At 48.7% G+C, this 19,940-nt stretch overlaps 1 protein-coding gene across 3 annotated transcripts in view; it reads left to right on the top strand.

Moving 5' to 3' along the window:
• The window catches only part of DIAPH1 (diaphanous related formin 1), a 157,461-nt gene that overhangs the window by 87,140 nt on the left and 50,381 nt on the right, over window positions 1–19,940 (top strand). For all 3 annotated transcript variants that reach the window (XM_043521331.1, XM_043521330.1, XM_027822676.3), the window contains 2 exons: window positions 483–597; window positions 986–994. In XM_043521331.1, coding sequence (XP_043377266.1) covers window positions 483–597; window positions 986–994 — 124 coding nt within the window. The remainder of the gene's footprint in view (window positions 1–482; window positions 598–985; window positions 995–19,940) is intronic.

The following is a 19,940-nucleotide window of genomic DNA, read 5'->3' as shown; positions in this document are numbered from 1 at the left end:
AGGCAGGGGAGCTGTCAAAGATGACCCGCAGAATATGGGCCTCAGTAACAGGATGACTGTACTGTCAACAGTAAGACTAGAAAGCCTAGTGAGGGTTTTGGAGGAAAACTGAGGGGTTCATATTTAGCCATGTTTCATTTAAGTTTGATGATAAGACATCCGGGGAGAGATGGACACAGACTGAGTTAAGGGGCTGGATGGAGGGAAGCAGGTAGGGTGGACAAGTTGATTTGTGAGTCATTTGTTCCAAGATGGTAGTTGAAACTGAGCAGAAAGATCACCCTGAGAGAAAGTGTAAAGGGAGAAGAGGAGGGAGCCAAGGACAGAGGTCTGTGGGTCACCTGCAAAGAGTAAGAGGGGAGGATCTGGACCAACTGAAAGATGTTAAAGGAACAAACAGAGAGGTGGGATGAGATCTCCTGTAAGCTGTGTATGTGTACACACAAATTTTGACTGTGCATCATGCTTTGCCTCCCCTACAGATTGTGGCTGAGGAGCTGTCCCAGGACTGTTTCTGGACCAAGGTGAAAGAAGATCGATTTGAGAATGATGAGCTCTTTGCCAAGCTAACACTCACCTTCTCTGCCCAGACTAAGTGTAAGTGCTGAGCGCGGTGTCACTCCAGCTTCTTCAATCAGCACTGAAGAGTGAGAGGGATCTGGGAATGCATAAGGGGAACACTGAACTGCCTTCAGAAGGAGTACACTGGAGCTAGCTGCCAAGAGGCCATCTGCCATGTAGTGGGAGGGAAGTTAGGCAAGGAGGACTTCTCAGTTGACATTTGAATGCCTTCATAGGCCAGTCTTTTCATGGTGATTTTGTGATCCTTTTCTTTGGCATCTGAGTACTGTGCTGGAATGGGAACGTGAGGTAGGAGAAGTCCATTCTAGTATGTGGTATTGTCCACTTGGTCTAACTTTCTTTTCCCCTCTCCTCTCCCCGCCCTGCTTCCTGTTCTGTGGATTCATCGGGCCGTTACCTGCAGCCTCCAAGGGTGAGTAGCATCAACCTGTCTGAGACTGCTTTGGGGAGACTTTACCATCTGAAAAGCAATTTTGCTGAGGGGAGGAAGTGATTACTGCTCAATGAAAAGGATCCTTAGGATGGGGTGACTAGCCTGGAGGAGGGAACCTCAAAAAGAGGATGCTGGAAGTGGTTTCCTCCCACTAGCAGGCCTTTCCCCTCTTGCTGCCATAGTATTAGTGATGGTTCCTGAGCGTTTGATTTACTTATTGAATACAGCTGAAATTCTCATACTCTCCCCCAAGTATGTGTCGGGGTCCTCCATGAGCCCCAGGCTCCCTTTCCCTCTGCTCTCATCCTTTTAAAGGAGTTGAGAACAGGATGCATAAATTTTGCCCCCACCCCCATTTTCTGTCTAGTACAACAGTGATGGTACTGTTTTATGTAGTTACAGGGTTCCCCCACCATGAGTTCCTTGTCTAACTGATGCAGCACTCACCTAACTCCAGGTGTTTTCCAACTGTGTCCTCTTTGAAGCTTTACCCTGAACTTAGTCTCCTTGTTTGTTCTGGGCCTTTGCTCTCCCCTCCGTGCAACACCTTCTCTGTATTGAGGGGTGAAGCCACTCCCACCCACACCCCCACCCCTACCAGTGACATGGGTTCCTTGTTTGTAAGGGTGAAATTTTGCTCTTCCTCCTCCTCCTCTTTGGTCTTCTTGTATGTAGTTGAGGTGCCAGATCCCCTTCTGAAGTGTGGGATGAAGCTTTTCACCTACCTTTGTCTGTAGTGCAGGGTCCCTGCCTGGATGGGGTGCAGTGTGTGGAAGGGTTTGTCATGTTGCCGATTGAGATTGCAGCTTGGCTGATAAATTGGCTGCCTCATCTCCTCTCTGCTTTTTTGTTTTATTTAGATGTTCATCTCGACCCCTGATGAGTGAAGCTAATAAGCACAGCTTAAAACCCTCTGTCCCTCTCCCCTTCCCCAGCAGAATTAGCATATTTATAGACAGTATAATTTTTCCTCTTTAGCTGATCTGATGATGCCAGGCTGCACTTTTAATTTGTTTCAATAAGAAGCTTGACAGGCTGCTAGGCGCCTCTGGCAGCTTTCAGGAAGTGACTCACACATTTGCATAACAGAAAAGTTCCCGCAGTGCTGCAATGAGACCCTATCCAACCTCGTTGGCTGCTCACAGGAGACCTGGCCAGACTCAGGATGCTGCCTACTGCTGGCATGCCACTCTCAGATGTTGTCCCTTCGTTCCCCCCAAGCAGCTGCCTGAGCTGAGCACAACTTTCACAGCTACTCTTGCGAAAGCATCTGGGCAGTCATGGTCCCAAATGGGTGAAAACCTTGCACAGGTTTGGAGTAACTGCCTTGAAGGAGGCGATGAGGGAGCTCCCCTCCCTTCCCTAAGAGATACCCTCACCAGTTGATAAGGTAGAGAAAGGGCCACTCTTTCCTGTCATTGATGCTCTTCTAATGCTACATGGCCAGGATTCTGTCCCACCTAGGAAAAGGGCAGATAATCCTCCCAGGATTGCATATTGTTTCTGTCAGAGGAAGGAACAGCAACACTTGGTGGGGGAGGGTGGCAGTGGACTGCTGGAGTCCATCGGTGTTGTGTCATGCTTTCCTTGATCTTCTCTCTCCCCCAGATGATTGTCTCTCAAAGCCTTGCGTTGCCCTGGGTGATACTGGCTCTTTATGCTTTCTCTGCAGTTGAATGGATTAGTGTTAGCCTTGTGCTGGCCGACAGGCTGCTCTCTCATCGTTATGATTACCACGGAGTGCATTCTGGGCAGAGGGAGGAGGGTTTGGTTGTTGTATGAATCTTCCCCAGTTGTGCTTGTGGATCTCTGTTAGCCCATTGTCCCAAACTCTCACTGCCACCCCTGTGGGTTCCAGCCTCATTTTCACATGGGTTTTGTCTGGTAACTGCAGGCATTTAGGTGGCAGGCTCGCAGATTCTGTACTCGCAATGGCAATCACTCCTTCCCGTTCTGTCTCCTAAGCACCCTTTCCCTGACTGAGCCGCTCTCTTGTACAGAAACCCCCATGCCTTTTAGGAAGGATTCCTAGACTCTTCTGTTGAAAGGGTCTGACCCTCTTTCACCAGTGGCCTCAGAGCTCTTTTAGAAATGATCTGAAAGCAGCAGGGACACTCCCTCCCCTCCGTAAGTAGTAGTTGTAATGAGACTTCTCAGTTCCTCTGTTTCTAGCATTCAGGGTTTGTCATGTCAGGAAACAATTGTATCTCTAGTCTTTTAAGTCAGAGTCTGACTGCTAGTTTAGGGAAGGTAGGGAGCCCACTGCCTCAAAAGCAGTGCGTAGGCCAGTCTTGACAAGCAAATACCTGTGCTGAGGTCATAACCTAGGCTCTGCTATGCAATCAGATGGTCCAGCATGCAGGGAAACCCAAGTGCAGGGCTAAAGTGCAGCCCGTGGAGCTCTTTGCTGTACCCAGCTGCTGCCACCATACAGAGCCAGTCTGCTCAGATCACAATTCCACCATACTCTCTTGATTCAGGGGTGTGGCCATTGGTGCCTGACTCTCCTTCTCTATGAAAGATGAGGCCATGTGCAGTAAGCTTTCTAGTGACAATTCAGTGCAGCTTTCTAGCTTCCATTAAGTTTTCCCATGTTTGGGCAAATTTGGTGACTCTCTGCACAAGGGATCCACTGTAAATCAGAGGCTTAAAGTGCTGTTTTTAAGTACCAGTGGATGGTGCCCATGAGAGCCTCAGTATGCTCTTCATGCTGAACAGCTAGAATCAGGCCAACCCCAGGTATCTGTGATTTCGGGAAGAGTGAAGGGTGATCAACTGTTGAATCTGGGCAGTGTTAGCACAGCTGGTGCTGTATTGTGCAGTGGTAACAGTAAAAGGCAGGTTGTACAGTGCTGATGGAAAGCCTGAATGAGGCCCCAGGGTAGTGACTGGGGAAGGGTAGCTGCCTTTCTCACTAGGGTGGGCACTGTCTGCAGATGGTTCAAGCTGAAACATTGGGTTACTTAGCAGGGGACTGTAGTGATGAAAAGGGGTTTGGTGGTCTAGTGTCCCTGTCTCAAGGACTTCTGCTGTCTTGTGGAAATGCTCACTCTGAGTGACAGCCTGCACTCTGCATCTCCCAGTTCCTACTTGCGAAGTTGGGGATTTGTCCTCTGGGGAGTGGAAACTAAATGGCTGAGGTGGGTAGCTTGAGTAAACTATGCGTGAAAGAGTTACTACTCCCCACTTTTCTAACTGTGCTGAATGAATGCTGTGAAGGCTGCAACATCTCCATTAGACATTAAAGCTCCCCGAAGAGGCACCTCACACACTACTCCACAGGTAGACTCCACTTTAATATGAGCAGGGCACTCTTTAATTTTTAACTGGCTTTCAATTAAAACTACACAGCTGCACTTAGTTCTGTTCAATGGGTTTGGCAGTAGGCTGTGCCCTGCCCTCTGAAAGGTACAAACTGCACTTGGCCATCTCGCCCTGCCACTGCACTTGCCTGTGAAATATTTAACTCTGCTCTTCCTTTCAGCTTCCACACTTTTCTTTCAAAGTTTAATCATTTGTACCCAGAGGGTAAAGAAGAATTTCTCCTCTATATGTGAAATGAGACTTGGAATGAGATGTCAGCAGAATGGCTTTTCCTTTCCTCTTTCTCCTTTTCTCTCTTCTTTCCATGCTTCAGTGACTCCGGCTTTCCCTGATTTGTATTTCAATTAGTCAGTCAGACAGCTGATGACAGTTCAATTATTTAAATACTGGGGGTCTTGTTTTTAATCTCTCTCTCAGGGAAGTGAGTGGTTTGGCAGGAAGAGTGATGGCTGAGCTGGCCAACTAGCATGCTTGTACCCACTGACACTTGCCATCCATTCCTGGTGTGCCTGTCACTGTTAATCAGAGAGGTGACAGTGTGCTGAACATGCATAGGCTACCTTATCAGAGCTTGGGCTCTGGGCCCCAGTGGACCTTCTATCAACTTTTTTAATCCCATGCTTCATTTTTGCAACTTCCCCACTCTGGTTGGCAGCCCATACTAATTGAAATATGGTGCACACAGAATAGGGTGAATGGAAGGGGCTCCCCCTCAGAAAGTTTGCAGAGAGGTTTGTACAGTGTTTAGTGTGCATTAACTGGCTGTCCACACATCCCAGTGGCTGGCATCTCTCCTTTCCTTTCTCCTGCTCTCACAGGTAGATGCTGAAGCTCTCTTCCCCATCTCACTGAGTGCTCAATGCAGAATATCTTTCTGATAACTGTTTAATATTTATGGAGCTAAAAGCAAATGGAAGGCAAAGCACTCTCCTCTGTCTGTACCAAGGCAGGTTCTTCTCCTCAGAGACTCCCAGCCTGTGAAAATTTCACAAGCTTGAACTGTGAGGTTGCTCATGATAAATCAGTTGCTTTCTCAGCTGACTCCAGAATGAACTGAAACACAAATGGAATGCTGAGGGCAGCAGTGTCCTGGGGTCAGCCTCACTCTTCCCTTTGGGCTCTCATAATTTTGTGTTGGGACGTCAGAATTCCTTGGAGCTGCACAGTGTGATAGAAGAGGTGGTGTAGAGCCAGGAAGCCGATGTGTGTGGGAGACAGCTCCTGTCTAAGAGTGTTGAGTGATGTTTCCTTGCCCTCCCTCTTCCCGGAGCTCCAATTCCCATCTATTACAGGGAATTTGCCTCTGTTTTGAGTAGAGGGTTTGTAGCTGTGCTCCGTCCTAACAGTTATTGTTGCAACAGCATGTGAACATAGGCGATATGCAAACAGGAAGCCCTTGCTAGATTCCTTGGCAGGACTATTAACGCTGATCCCAGGGTACTCCTTTGCCCCTCTCCCAAAAAAGAGAATGGGTTTTTTCTTTGCAAATAAAACGGATACAAAATTCAGTGAGCAGTTCTGACAGGAGGAGGTTAATGTATGCTGGCTGGGGTGAAATTACTGAAGCTGAGTGGTGTTCAGGAGCTTACATTAGGATTGTGCTTCTCATGTCAGTAGTTGTAGGAGAGCTCTCTTTACTGCAGGTAACTGCAGAATACAGCCTTCTGAATGTCTGTTCTCCTACAGATCAGGGTCTATGTGCTGTGCAGGTTTCACTACCACTCTGGAGCTGTTCCTGAAGTCCATTACCAACAATGGTCTGCGCCATACAGGAACCTGGTACCATGGAATCTGCTTCCAGTATGGCACAGCATTCATAGCTCTAAGCCCCTGTAAACAGAAGCTATTTGGGATGTTGTTAAATGCAGAAACTGATTTTTTTTTTTTTCACCGTAACAGTGACACTTGCAATATCAACCATGCAATCTCCACCCTTAAATAGAAAAAATACCTCCCTAAGCAGAGTCTTTCCTTTTACCTGAAAGGTGAGAGAAGCCAGAGACTCCAAGAAGTCCACTAGAGACTTTGCTGTTGCTCATCTCTTCTATATACTACAACTATGGGCAGCAGTTCAAAACGTGAAGAGACACAGTTTCTTAATAAAACCCTTTGGAGGCAGCTGCTGCCTGTATATCCTGAACCATGCTGCTCACAAATCTCTTCAGCTTTGGATTCAAATTTTCCTGGGATGTTTTGTGTTCTAATTAGTCCCTTTTGCTCTCTGTCTGAACAATGGAATACCAGGGAAGCGGAGAGGGAAGGCCCTTTGGATTGTAGGGTGCTGTGTACTCTCCCCTCCTCAAGGTAAAGTAGGGGTTGTGGATGGGATGCTGATGCCACTTTCCCAAAGTGAGACAAACTCAATCCCTGAGCATTAATATTTCAGGTCGCTCCCATCTCATTGGTCACACCGCTGTGGTAAAAGCCCTGCCAGCCCCATCACCAAAGCTGGTAATTGCAAACACATGTAAGCACAATCCACCTTTGTGAAAACCTGCCGAAAAATTAATGTGTTTGGGGAGTGCTGGTGCTTGCTGTTGCTGAACGCAAGAGCTGTGGCTCACGCTTCAGTACCTGCCGTGCAGCTCTGCTCTTCTTGGCAGGTGGGGGAAAGGGAGAGCCCTTGTCCTTCTGTTTGGATCGCATTGTTTACCTTGTCTGATCTGACATACCATGGCCACCAGCCCAGCAGAAGAAGGCCTTTAATCTCTGTGTGTGCACGTATGTGGGGGGTGAATTAGCTCACCCATTAGCGCAGGTGTCAAGTGGGGTCAGACACCTATGAGCAAACCACTTCTGTTTAAGTGTAGTTTTGAGGGGACCCTTTGTGATCCTCTTCAGGCTGAGTGTGAATGACCCTGTACTGCTCCAATTGTAGCTCTGGCATGAGGATTCAATAATAATCCTACTGGTTCTTTTAAAGGAAAACAAAACTGGTCTAGAGAGGCTTGAAGAATGCCCCTTCTCTATCCATAGACAGGGCAGTTTCAGGTCATTTTTTTAAACAGTGAAACCAGCATGCAATCATAAGTAAAGAAAGATTTGTTTGAGGCAGCCCCTGTGAGCCCATCCCTTCCACTCTACTGGCCTTCACTGGCTTCATCAGTGTCCCTTTCCTTCATTCCTGCTTCTCCAGTACTTCATCCTTTGTAAATGTCTCTCTCCAATGCTCTCTTGCTCTTTATTTCTCATGTGGCTTTTCTGCCTGTCTCCTCACCATGATTTCTCCTCCCTGCTCTTCCTTTGCCCTCTTGGGTTGGGAGGCTATCATGCATGCCTTGGTCATTTCCCACATGTGGGTGACAAGTGTTTTAGAGGGAAAATTTGTGGGTGTCACCCTGCAGATGTGGGTTCGTCTGCCAGGAGGGGTGAGACTTGAGTTAAAGGAGTTTATTTCCAACTGTTTAACAGACCCCAAACGCTGGAGACATGTGGTCTGGATTCCATTTCCAGGGCCATCTCCATGCCGTGAGGATGGGGGCTTGAGAAGACATGCTCTGTATCTGTCTGCCCTTCATTCGAGCACTTCTGTCTCTGAAGCAGTCATTGAACCCTTGCTCTGCTCTCCCAAATTTTGTGTCTAGATGGGCCCTGAAGGTATTGACTGGGAGGGGGTCGGTATTCTGCGGGCCCTGTGGTGGATCCTGTTGGCTCTGCAGGGCTGGAGCAACTGGCTGTGAACAGCTGCTGCAGAGCTCCGTGGGAACTAGGAGCAGCATGCTTGTTTTGCACAGCTTGAATATGCACAGACATTGTCAGTGCTGTGGATGACTGTGTTTCTGTGTGTGGGGAAGTTTTTCGGATCATCAGGGTTTCCTCAGCTTCCATTATTTGCTTCATTGCCTGTCAAACACAACTCCTGCCCCCACGCTAGACAGCACACACACTATTACACTTGCTTGTCTGAGCAGCACTACATTGTGTTACCTCAGATAATAAAAATCTACCTGAATCTTTGTGCTTGCCCTGCTCTTGTGCGGTCTGTGTATTGCCTGCTGCTTTGTCTGTCTTCGAACCAGACAGTTATGGCCTTGGTCTCCCTAGTTTTTCTACCCTTTTCCTCTTCTTCAAGAGGGTCAAATGCTTGTCTCTGAACAGACATTTACTGCTGGGAGCTTCATTATTCCATCACCAGACTCAGCTCTGATTCAGACAGGTTCATGCTGCTGCAAAGGTCACAGGGGAAGGAGAACTCCCAGCCTTTCTTCGTCTTCTGCCCTAATTACCCTCTGAGGAGCTGCAGCTCTTTAGAGCTCCCCAAAAGCCAACTCAACCCAGTGCTCTCACTGGGAACACTTCAACCAGAAAAAAAGTTAGACCATGCTTAGAGTATTGAGATTTACTAATTTTCCTTGTCATCTGTGCTCATTATCAGTGTTACTGCACTGAAAGGGAGACTGCTAAGCTTGACCAAAACCAGAGAGAAACCCCCAAGTCACTGCTGAACTTCCCTCTCACCAAGGGCTGTGTGTGCAGGGGAGAGTATTTAGCACCCCATGTTCCTCTCACCCACTACCCAGCCTGGGAGGGAGAAAGACATGGTCCACCTACACTCCCCCCATCCCTGCTCCCCATGTTAATCAGAGCTTGTTGAGATGGGGGGTTTGTCTCTCAGCCCAGACCCCCACTAACCAATTTCTGTATGTGTGGGGGCAGAGGGCCCCAACGCAAAAGGGATGTTTTAGTAGTACTCTGGTTCTCTCTTCACTCCAAATCCCACTTTTCTGTAAGGCTGAAAGTACAAGCTATTCAATGTACCTGATATAGTTTTTCTAACAGAAAGTGGACGCTGAACCATAGCTGTTGCCAGAAGAACCTCTGGGTCCCATGGGGGAGATGATGTGGGGATAGGTCCAAATAGTCTAGGAAAACTTCAACTAAAAAATAGAAAAAACTTATTTTCTAGTCAGTCTAGACTGGCTAAAAGGGAAAGAGCTTTGTAACCTGTTATCTACTGTCTCTTAGCCCAGGAACTCCTTCTCCCAGTGGAAGGAATGTTACATAAAATTGCCTCCACCCCAGAACTGTTTCTAGAAACAAGTCCTTCTGCTAAAAGTGAACTGTAAAATGAAGATGCCAAACTACAAGACTGGCAGCTCCTCAGGGTAAGGACCTTGTTCTGTACAGGGTTAGGCATTTCTTCAGCTGCCAAAGAAAATCCACAGAAACTACCTTGAGAAAATGTTCGAGTTGCCCTATTAAGCGTTCAGGTGTAAGGAAATGCCAGTGCCAGAGTCACTCATGCTATCTCTGCTGGCCCTTTGTATATTGTATTTGAGAACAGCACAGGTGCTTCTGTCAACCAGACCATATATAACATCTTACACTATTTTTTCCTTTTATGTACATGTCAAACGGAGATCATGAAAGTCAGTTGTTTAGAAGTAGCATGAATGAAGCAAAAGTTCCTGTGAAGTTCTACTTCATTTATTGCACACCATATAGTAGTGCATGGTGAACTGTACACCATACTAGGTCGCTAATGAATGAGGCAAGGGCTTGTGTGGTGCTGAGCCTCCTATACTGTGCACTCCACAGTGTGCACTGTAAACAAAAAACTGATTGGATCTTGTGGAATTTATTGGCCGGACAAGCTACGAGTGCAAGTATAAATGATAGCTCAGATATCTGTCACAAGATAGCTTCGTAATTCATCAAGGCTTCCCACTAGTGACTGGGATTTAGTAGTAGTGTCCCCTTGCCCTGTGGCAACTTATTGCTCTGTTGATGTGTCAGGTTCACCAGTGTGTTGCTGTTGCATAGGGACAGGGTTGTGTTTCTCACACTGCAGCTGCCATTCCCCAGTCCTGTAGTGCATGACACTTTAGACTCTTGGAGGCTTGTTCATTTGTCAGAGTCCTGATCTTTGGGCCCTCAGTGCACAGTTATCTCCTGAGAACTGGCTCCTAACCTAGATGCAATTGCCTCGGTGAGGGAATGCCTATCCTCAAAGGGTATCAGACTGCACAGAGCTGATAAGGAGACTCACTGTCCTGTTTGGAAGATCCTGGGCATGGAGCAGAGTGAAATGTTGATAGGAGGCTTAGTGACTGATCAGTAAGTGCTCCAGGCTAGAGCAACATCTCCCTGAGATCATTACTTCACACTACTGTCCCCACTAACACCCATAAGCTTGTACGCTAATGCTTTTTCTCCTTCAGTCTCACTGTTCACGGAACAGCAGATATGGTAGTGAGACAGATTGCCTCTGCAGAGAAAGCTTTTCCAAAACCTAGGAAGCCCTATATGGGGAGATCCTCCTAGGGTGGAGCAGACCACTCTTCTGTATGGTGGCACCTGTTCCATGCAGTGAGATGCAGGTTTTCCATCCTGGGAGGATTCCATGAGATTCCTTGTTACTAAGCAAAACTCTAGGAGACTACCCTGCTGCGAGGGAGGGAATGATGACAGCAGGGGTAAGAGAAAATGCCCTGCCATTGTAGAAGGAGATGTAGGTAAGGGTGGCATAGCCCTGCCCGTATGTAGGTAAGAGATGGCTGATGGGTTTGACAGATCTGAGCTGCCATCATTATTAATTGAACTACATTAAAAAATCATTGGTGGAGAAATAGGGTCTTTGTCTGTGTGATGTTCCCTTGGTGTTATCTGGACTGGTGATCTTCTAGGTCACTCCAGTCCTCGACTCTAGGAGCCAGCTTTCCCTGCTCTGCTGTGAGAACCCCCACTCCCGGGCTGTTCACGCACAGCCTCTAGCATGTAAGCTGCTCCCAGCTATGTGAGTGAGCACTTTTGGCCAGCCCCTGCTTGGATTGTGCAACCGAATAACACTAGTCAATATCTCTGGTCCCGGACACAACCCTAGGAACCTCCATTTTGCAGCTTATATAACTTCGTCAATTTAACAAAGAAATTGATATGTACCAGACTTGTTATCCCAAAGGTAGTCTCTGACACGCTTCAAACGAAACGCATTGCTTCAGATAGAATAAACAAACAAAGTTATTAACTACAAAAGATAGATTTTAAGTGATTATAAGTCAAAGCACAAGAAGTCAGATTTGGTCAAATGAAATAAAAGCAAAACACATTCTAAGCTGATCTTAACGCTTTCAGTGCCCGTACAAACTTACATGCTTCTCAACACATGCTGGCTGATTGCCCTTCAGCCAGGCTCTCCCTTTTGATCAGTGTTCAGTCACTTGGTGTGGTGTCTGTAGATGTAGGTGGAAGAGAGAGAGAGAGAGGGAGAGAGAGCGAGCATGGCAAACGTCTCTCCCTTTTATCATATTCTTTCTTCCCTCTTGGCTTTGCCCTTCCCCCCCCTTCAGAGTCAGGTGAGCATTACCTCATCATAGTCCCAAACTGACCCAGGAAAGAGGGGTGACTCACTCAGGAGTCCAAGGATCCTTTGTTGCTGCCTAGGCCAGTGTCCTTTGTTCCTGCGAGGCTGGGCTGGGTTTGTCCCATACATGCCCTGATGGGGTGTGAACTGCCCCACTGCTCCTGGAGAGTTTTGCCTGGGCTTGTTTTAAGCCATTTTCAGCCTCATAACTATATACATGAACTTACAACCTATAACATTATTATAACAACAGTGCTCAGTGCATCATGAGCCTTCCGAAGATGCCTAACATGACAAACTTTGCATTGGATACCACACAATCATATTATAAGGATGAACATGGGGGTGCACAGTGTTTCCCTGAGGTAAAGATGTCACAGTCTGTGGCTGGGACCTTTGTAGGTAGCAGCAAATTGCCTCTTATCTCCATTCAGTTTTCCCATTGTGAACTAAAATTTCCCTGCCAGTCGTTGTATCCACTAGGTGGCACTCCTGTCTTAAAAATGGGGTTTTGTGATCAGATTGCTGGCTCTGTGGCAGCTAGCTTCTCATGCTGTATCCATTAAAATGGGTAAGATTGTAATGTCTCACTGAAATTCGCACTGCAAAATACTTAATCACAAGACAGAGAGAGATTAAACCCGGTCTTCAAATGAATCTCAAGAGAACAAGGTCAGACAGGATCTGCGGAAGGCGATGCGCCATATGCGTGTGTTTGTTTAATCGAGGATAGCATTGCATCAGGTGGAATGCTTCCCTTTATAAGGCAACCTGATAAAGAGTGGTGAAGCAGAGTGCAATCATGGACAGCCTGTCGACTTCTGTTGCTGTGACATGTAATATTGAGGTTCTTGCTTAGCCAGGGTGTGTGTGCATGCTAGATGGGCTTTACTTTTCAGGGAAGTGGTTGTTTTATTTTTCTTAAAATTTTTCTTAAAATTTCTTAACTTTCAATGGCAGCTCTTTGTATAAACTCCCAAACACTTCACACACTGCTCTATCCTTTATCAGACTATCTGCTGCATGGCACTTGCATGGGTATCTCGTAGGCCTTTTCCATCTATAACTCCTATGAAAAGCTGTCCAGGGAACATTGCAGAAGTTGGGAGGCAAGGGATTAAGAATAAATTCTCAGCAGGACAGTTCAGCAGCAGACCAGCGTGCTGACCTGAATAATAACAGGTGGATACTGAGAATTCAAGAATCAGACTCTAGATGTGGGCTGGCACTTCAGCGGTGGGATTCAGATTAATTTCTCTCTGAGTAGGTAAATGCCAGTTGAATGCTGTCAGAGAAGGCTTCATGGAGGAATAGATCTTCCAAGAATGAATGCTTAAGCAGAACAAGTGACATTTACTGGTAGCTACAGTTGAAACTTTGCACCAAGTCCATCAGTGAAAATAGAAGCAGATTTGAAATTCCAGAGCAGAATCTTATTGTTTTGAGGGATGTTTAATTTTATCCTGTAACTGTTTGGACTTTTCAGCATCCCCATCACCTTTCCCTTTGCTGAAGCTGAGTTCGCTGACTGTCTTTCAGGTGTGCCTGTGTGAGCAAAACTCAAGTGTTCCCATTAGCTTGTGTGAGGGAGCTTATCAGACTTCCCAGAGCAACCTGTCCTCCTGCTGGGATTAAGAGTTTTTTCTTGATTTGTGATGTTTGTTAAGAGGACTTGGCTGCTGGGCCTGTGAGCTGAAATCTGTCTCTGCATTTCAGTAGTTGTTGCCATTTGATCTGCAAACTGGCTGGATTTGCTTGGAGTCCAGACCAGTTCCCTTTAATGTTCAGCTGTTCTTGCAGTATGCTGGTACACACTAGGGAAATTTGCTGGGACTGGGGATCTGTAATCTTCTCAACCTGGGACAGGTTATGTGCATGTTTTGAGGAAAATAGTTTGTGTGCTTTTTAACCTCTCCTCTGCTGATCCCTTGTTGTATCCTCTGTCAGAAAGCTTACTCTCTGGCTCTAGCCAGCCATGTTCAGCATGTGTTGGGTGGCTCTGAGCCCCCTAGGGTGTGATGCATGTGGGGTTAATTCCCTGTGCAGCACAGAGGTCTCTTTGAAATGCTTGGCCCCTGCAGGCTGAGTGCAGAGAGCCAGGCAGCTATCACTTGCTCCCATTGCTGTCTATGCCTGTTATAATCTCTGCTGACTCCCAGTGCAGCTTTAATTAATTGAGTTTACAGTTAGCTTCAGGGCATGCACTTTTCTTTGGTTTGTGAGCCTCACTGGAGCACAAGTGAGCGATTCTGGGCTGAAGGTAACACAGAAAGTTAATGAAGCTGGACTGGTGTCCCCTGCCCTTGGAGCTGTGCCAGGCCTGGATGTTGGTTCCTATTCTCCACACCTGAGGCACGCCAGGGCCCTTCGTACAGTTCCTAGATAATTAACCAGGAAGTTCTTCCTTCCTTCCTCCTCTCCCATCAGTCACTCTGGGATAGTCCTTCTCACCCAGGTCACTCTCTCTTGACCTACTCCGGGGCATGTCTTCATTCAGCCCCAGCATTGTGAACATAGTACACCCCCAGTTACTGCTGTGACTAATGGGGATCTTCCTGCCAGGGCCCCCCACCCTATCTTCAATTGAGGGGATGGGGCCTTCTTACCTCTATTGTGATCTGGAACCAGGTGTCCATCTACCCCCACGAGTTACAAAAAGGGAGCCAGGATTCAGGGGGTGCTGAATAAGATAAATGTGACAAGGAGAGGCAGGAAGTGGGGCAGGTTCAATAAGAGGGAGCAGCTGAGAACGAAGGGAATCAGAAAGGGACATTAATGGAAGTAGAGGTGGAGGGGAAACTGGAAAAAGGCTAATGTAGTGCCTATCTTTTAAAAAAGGGAAGGAGGATCTGGGGAACTACAGGCCACTCAGCCTCATCTCAGTTCCTGGAAAAATCATGGAGCAGGTCCTCGAGGAATGAATTTTGAAGCACTTAGAGGAGAGCAAAGTGATCAGGAACAGTCAGCATGGATTCACCAAGGGCAAGTCATGCCTGACTAACCTAATTGCCTTCTATGACGAGATAACTGGCTCTGTGGATGAGGGGAAAGCAGTGGACGTGTTGTTCCTTGACTTTAGCAAAGCTTTTGATACGGTCTCCCACAGTATTCTTGCCAGCAAGTTAATGAAGTATGGGCTGGATGAATGGACTATAAGGTGGATAGAAAGCTGGATAGATCATCGGGCTTAAAGGGTAGCTATCAATGGCTCCATGTCTAGTTGGCACCTGGTATCAAGCAGAGTGCCCCAAGGATCAGTCCTGGGGCCGGTTTTGTTCAATATCTTCATTAATGATCTGGAGGATGGCGTGGATTGCACCCTCAGCAAGTTTGCAGATGACACTAAACTGGGAGGAGTGGTAGATAAGCTGGAGGGTAGGGATAGGATACAGAGGGCCCTAGACAAATTAGAGGATTGGGCCAAAAGAAATCTGATGAGGTTCAACAAGGGCAAGTGCAGAGTCCTGCACTTAGGACGGAAGAACCCCATGCCCTGCTACAGTCTAGGGACCAAGTGGCTAGGCAGCAGTTCTGCAGAAAAGAACCTAGGGGTTACAGTGAATGAGAAGCTGGATATGAGTCAACAGTGTGCCCTTGTTGCCAAGAAGACTAACAGCATTTTGGGCGGTATAAGTAGGAGCATTGCCTGCAGATTGAGGAACGTGATCATTCCCCTCTGTTGAGCATTGATGAGGCCTCATCTGGAGTACTATGTCCAGTTTTGGGCCCCACACTACAAGAAGGATGTGGAAAAATTGGAAAGCGTGCGACAGAGGGCAACAAAAATGATTAAGGGGCTGGAGCACATGATTTATGAGAAGAGGCTGAAGGAACTGGGCTTGTTTAGTCTGCAGAAGAGAAGAATGAGGGGGGATTTGTTAGCTGCTTTCAACTACCTGAAAGAGGGTTCCAAAGAGAATGGATCTAGACTGTTCTAAGTGGTGACAGATGACAGAACAAGGAGCAGTGGTCTCAAGTTGCAGTGGGGGAGGTTTAGGTTGGATTTTAGGAAAAACTTTTTCACTAGGAGGGTGGTGAAGCACTGGAATGCGTTACCTAGGGAGGTGGTGGAATCTCCTTCCTTAGAGATTTTTAAGGTCAGGCTTGCCAAAGCCCTGGCTGGGATGATTTAGTTGGAGATTGGCCCTGCTTTGAGCAGGGGGTTGGACTAGGTCCCTTCCAACCTTGATATTCTATAATTCTATTAATTCCATACTGATATTACTTCAATGCACTCTTATTATTGGGGCCCTGATCAGGGCGTGGGAGAGAGACCTATAGCACATAGTTGTATGGCTCAGACCAGCTATCCATCTAATCTAGGGTTTTGCTTTTGGGAGTGGCTGATACCTAATGTTTCAGAGGAAAGTGACACCCCTTCTCCTTGCCCAGAATGCACACTCACATGCAGAGAAATTGAGCCTGGAACCAGTGCTAACAATTAATTTCCAGCATGGCTAGTGGAACCTATTTCAGCTCTCCTCACTTTCCTCATTTCAACCAGCAGATGGCGCCCAGAGCATATCATGCCTCAGAAATGGTGACTGTTAATCAGGGAACACTAAAGCGGCCCTGTATAGCTTTGATTTGGTTTTAGCTGTTCCTGATGCAAACTGTCCAGATGAGTTGCTTAATTTGGTAAATGCTCAGCAAAATGATGTTCTCTGAAGGGTGACAGAGCTGGACAGGCCTCATTAGGTCACCTACTCAGTCTCATGGGCACTAATGCAGGAACGGGGGCGGGGCAGGGACGGATAGCTCAGTGGTTTGAGCATTGGCCTGCTAAACCCAGGGTTGTGAGTGCAATCCTTGAGGGGGCCATTTAGGGATCTGGGGCAAAAATTGGGGCTTGGTCCTGCTTTGAGAAGGGGGTTGGAATAGATGACCTCCTGAGGTCCCTTCCAACCCTGATATTCTATGAGTGGTTGCTACAGCACATTTTCTGGGGCTTTCTTTGATCTATGCTGAAATGTGTCAAGGGACAAGGCCTCCAGCCTTTCCTTTGGAGATGGTTTCGCAGACCGTTGCAGGAGTGGCTGGCTGATGGCCAGCCTTAATTTCATCCCATCTCTGCTAGTTACACCCTGTATGTCACCCTAAATAATCCCTCCTCCCTCGCTGGGTTAGCCCCCCCCCACCACCACCACCACGTTCTGCATATCATCCGAAGCAGTTCCCCTCCCTCTTCAGAGTTAACACCCTTCTGATGTTCCTGGGCCTTTAGTAGCTCTCTAACCAGGTTATGCAGAGTGAACTCATTTAAGCTGCATCTAAGGAGACCCCACGCTTCCCTTGCCATTGGCGTGAGGAGCGTAGCTTGCAATACACTGACAGAGGTAGGAAAGACTGAGCTTGTATTTTAATCACTAGCCCATGTACAACTCCTCAGTCAGCTATGCTGGTGCTGTCTCTTTACTTGCAGAATTCAGGTAGAGGGGAGATCTCTGAGATTCTCCATTGTACCCAGCTCTTTTACATTGCTCTTGCAGAATACAGGCGTAGAATTGACTCCTGTGGTATATTTACTTTGTGTGCCCTGCATCGTAGCCCCTGGTATAGGGAGCGTGTTGAAGGCAGGCCAAGGGACAGATGTGCGGCATAGCCAGAGTGTTACTGCATTCTCTTTTACTTCGAGTACTGGGCAGGGCTGAGAATATGGAGAGTGAAAAGGTGTCGTAAAGCCATTTTTGCCTCCTCCATTCCTGTGCTGAGTGTATGAACCAAGTAACAGTTAACAAACCCACTGGGTGTAATCTCACTACCTGCCTCTCTCCTCAGTGACCAGCACAGGATCATTCCTTACAGTTCTTTTGCCAGGGCCTGCCATTTTTCCATTGGGATGAGAGTTCTGCTGCTTAACAGTTCTCCCCACTTTGAAAAGGTTCTATTATTCAGCCTGTGTTTGCTTTCCTGTTGTCTGCTGTTACTCCCAGTTTACACCCCTATGACCCACCACAATCAGTTCCTCTCCTTCCTTTTAGCTTGCATCTTTCAGATATTTGTAGACAAATCTATGGGACAGATTCTGTCCCTTGCTATGGCCTGGCAGTATAAAGGACCTGTAAAGCAAAGCAGAATGGAAATTTCCCCACACTGAAGCAGTGAGAGGCCAGTGCAGGCAGTACATTCCCTGGCATGTAGGCATTCTGGGACAGATTAAGGGCAGGAGGGGCAGTGGCCAGAGCAGTTTTCACTCTGGCTATTCTGGGCTGTAGAGTAGCAATGCCAGGCTGCTGTACTTAAAGCAGCCCCTAGAATTGCTTTCTTGTACTGTAGGCAGTGGTGAGCTGGAGCCAGTTCATGCGAACCGGTTGTTAAATTTTGAAGCAGTTTTAGAACCGGTTGTTAACCCGCTTCCCTGCAGGGGGCGCTGAGGCTTTGATGGGCTCCGGCTGGGAAGTGATGTAATTCCTCCTCCGGCGCCGGGGGCGCTGCGCTGCGGGAGCCATGTGGGCTGCCTCCTGGCCCTTCTGCACAAGCCCTGTTGCTGCTGCTGCTCCCCTGGCCCTGGGGCTCTCGCTGCTGCCTGGTGGGTCCCCGGCTGCTCTGCTGGGCCTGGGCTGCGTCCTACTGCTCTCTCCGTGAGTACCAGCCACCTGCCCGCACCAGCCCCTGTCTCCAGCCGCCCCCGCACCCCCTGCCCGCAGCCAGCCCCCGCCTCCAGCCACCCCTGCCCACAGCCAGCCCCTGCCGCACCCCCTGCCCTGCCCACACCAGCCTGTCTCCAGCCACTCCCCCACCCCCTGCCCGCAGCCAGCCCCTGCCTCCAGCCACCCCTGCCCGCAGCCAGCCCCTGCCTCCAGCCACCCCTGCCCGCCCTGCCCGCAGCCAGCCCCTGCCGCACCCCTGCCCTGCCCGCCCTGCCGGCAGCCAGCCCCTGCCGCACCCCCTGCCCTGCTCGCCCTGCCGGCAGCCAGCCCCTGCCGCACCCCCTGCCCTGCCCACACCAGCCCGTCTCCAGCCGCCCCCGCACCCCCTGCCCGCAGCCAGCCAGTCTCCAGCCGCCCCCGCACCCCCTGCCCTGCCCGCAGCCAGCCCCGCCGCACCCCCTGCCCTGCCCGTAGCCAGCCCCACACCTCTCCCTGCCCGCACCAGCTCCCGTCTCCAGCCACCCCTGCCTGCACCAGCCCCTGCTGCACCCCCCTGCCCTGCCTGCACCAGCCCCTGCTGCACCCCCTGCCCTGTCCGCAGCCAGCCCCTGTCTCCAGCCAGCCCTGCACCCCCCTGCTCTGCCTGCATCCAGCCCCTACCTCCAGTCAGCTCCTGCCCTGTCTCCAGCCAGCCCCACACCCCCTTGCCTCCAGCCAACCCCGCACCCTCCTGCATCCAGCCAGCTCCGCATCCCCTGCCCTGCCTGCAGCCAGCCCCGCACCCCCTGCTTCCAGCTAGCCCCGCCCCACGCCTCTGTCTGCAGCTGGCCCCATGTCCATGGGTGCCCTGCAGTTCCCAGGGCAGTAACCCTGCACACCTGCTTCAATGAGGGGGGCATGGAGCAGCTGGGACCCACACATGTGCACACCCTAGGTTGACCAGACAGCAAGTGTGAAAAATCAGGACAGGGGGTGGGGGGTAATAGGAGCCTATATAAGAAAAAGACCCCAAAATTGGGACATCTGGTCACCCTAGCACACCCCCAGGGAGTGGCGGGGACCCACACATGTGAAACGGAGCTCGTGTCTAGTTCAGGCCCATCTTTCTAAAAAGGAACTTTAGGCAGGGTTAACATACATCCGTATTTTCCCAGACAGGTCAGGCTTTTTGGTTCTTAAATCGCTGTCCAGGAGGAATTTTTAAATGTTAAAAATTCCTCCCAGGAAAATAGGGATGTATGGTAACCCTGTTGGTACAAAAAATACATACTGGGGCACATCCTTTAAATCAGAGCTTTTTATAGGGAACCGGTTGTTAAGTTTTTGGCAGCTCATTACTGACTGTAGGTCATGTCAGCATCCAATGAAGTGAGCTGTAGCTCACGAAAGGTTATGCTCAAATAAATTTGTTAGTCTCTAAGGTGCCACAAGTCCTCCTTTTCTTTTTGCGAATACAGACTAACACGGCTGCTACTCTGAAACTTAGTTGAGTGAGGCTTTTTGAATCTTACAATCTCTTTAGAACTTTTCAGGAGCAAAGTGTAGTTCTCCCTTTGAACACCAGGTGGCACATGGATCCGTTTGTTTTTTTGCCTGACCCTTTGTTTCACTGTTGGAGACTGAGGTTGATGCAACAATTCAGAGAAGTTTCAGAGTAACAGCCTGTGTTAGTCTGTATTCGCAAAAAGAAAAGGAGTACTTGTGGCAC

This window comes from Chelonia mydas, chromosome 8, assembly GCF_015237465.2.
Source record: "Chelonia mydas isolate rCheMyd1 chromosome 8, rCheMyd1.pri.v2, whole genome shotgun sequence".
Lineage (NCBI taxonomy): Eukaryota > Metazoa > Chordata > Testudines > Cheloniidae > Chelonia > Chelonia mydas.
The sequence above is the reverse complement of the archived record's forward strand: the minus strand, read 5'-3'. Positions and strand labels throughout refer to the sequence as shown.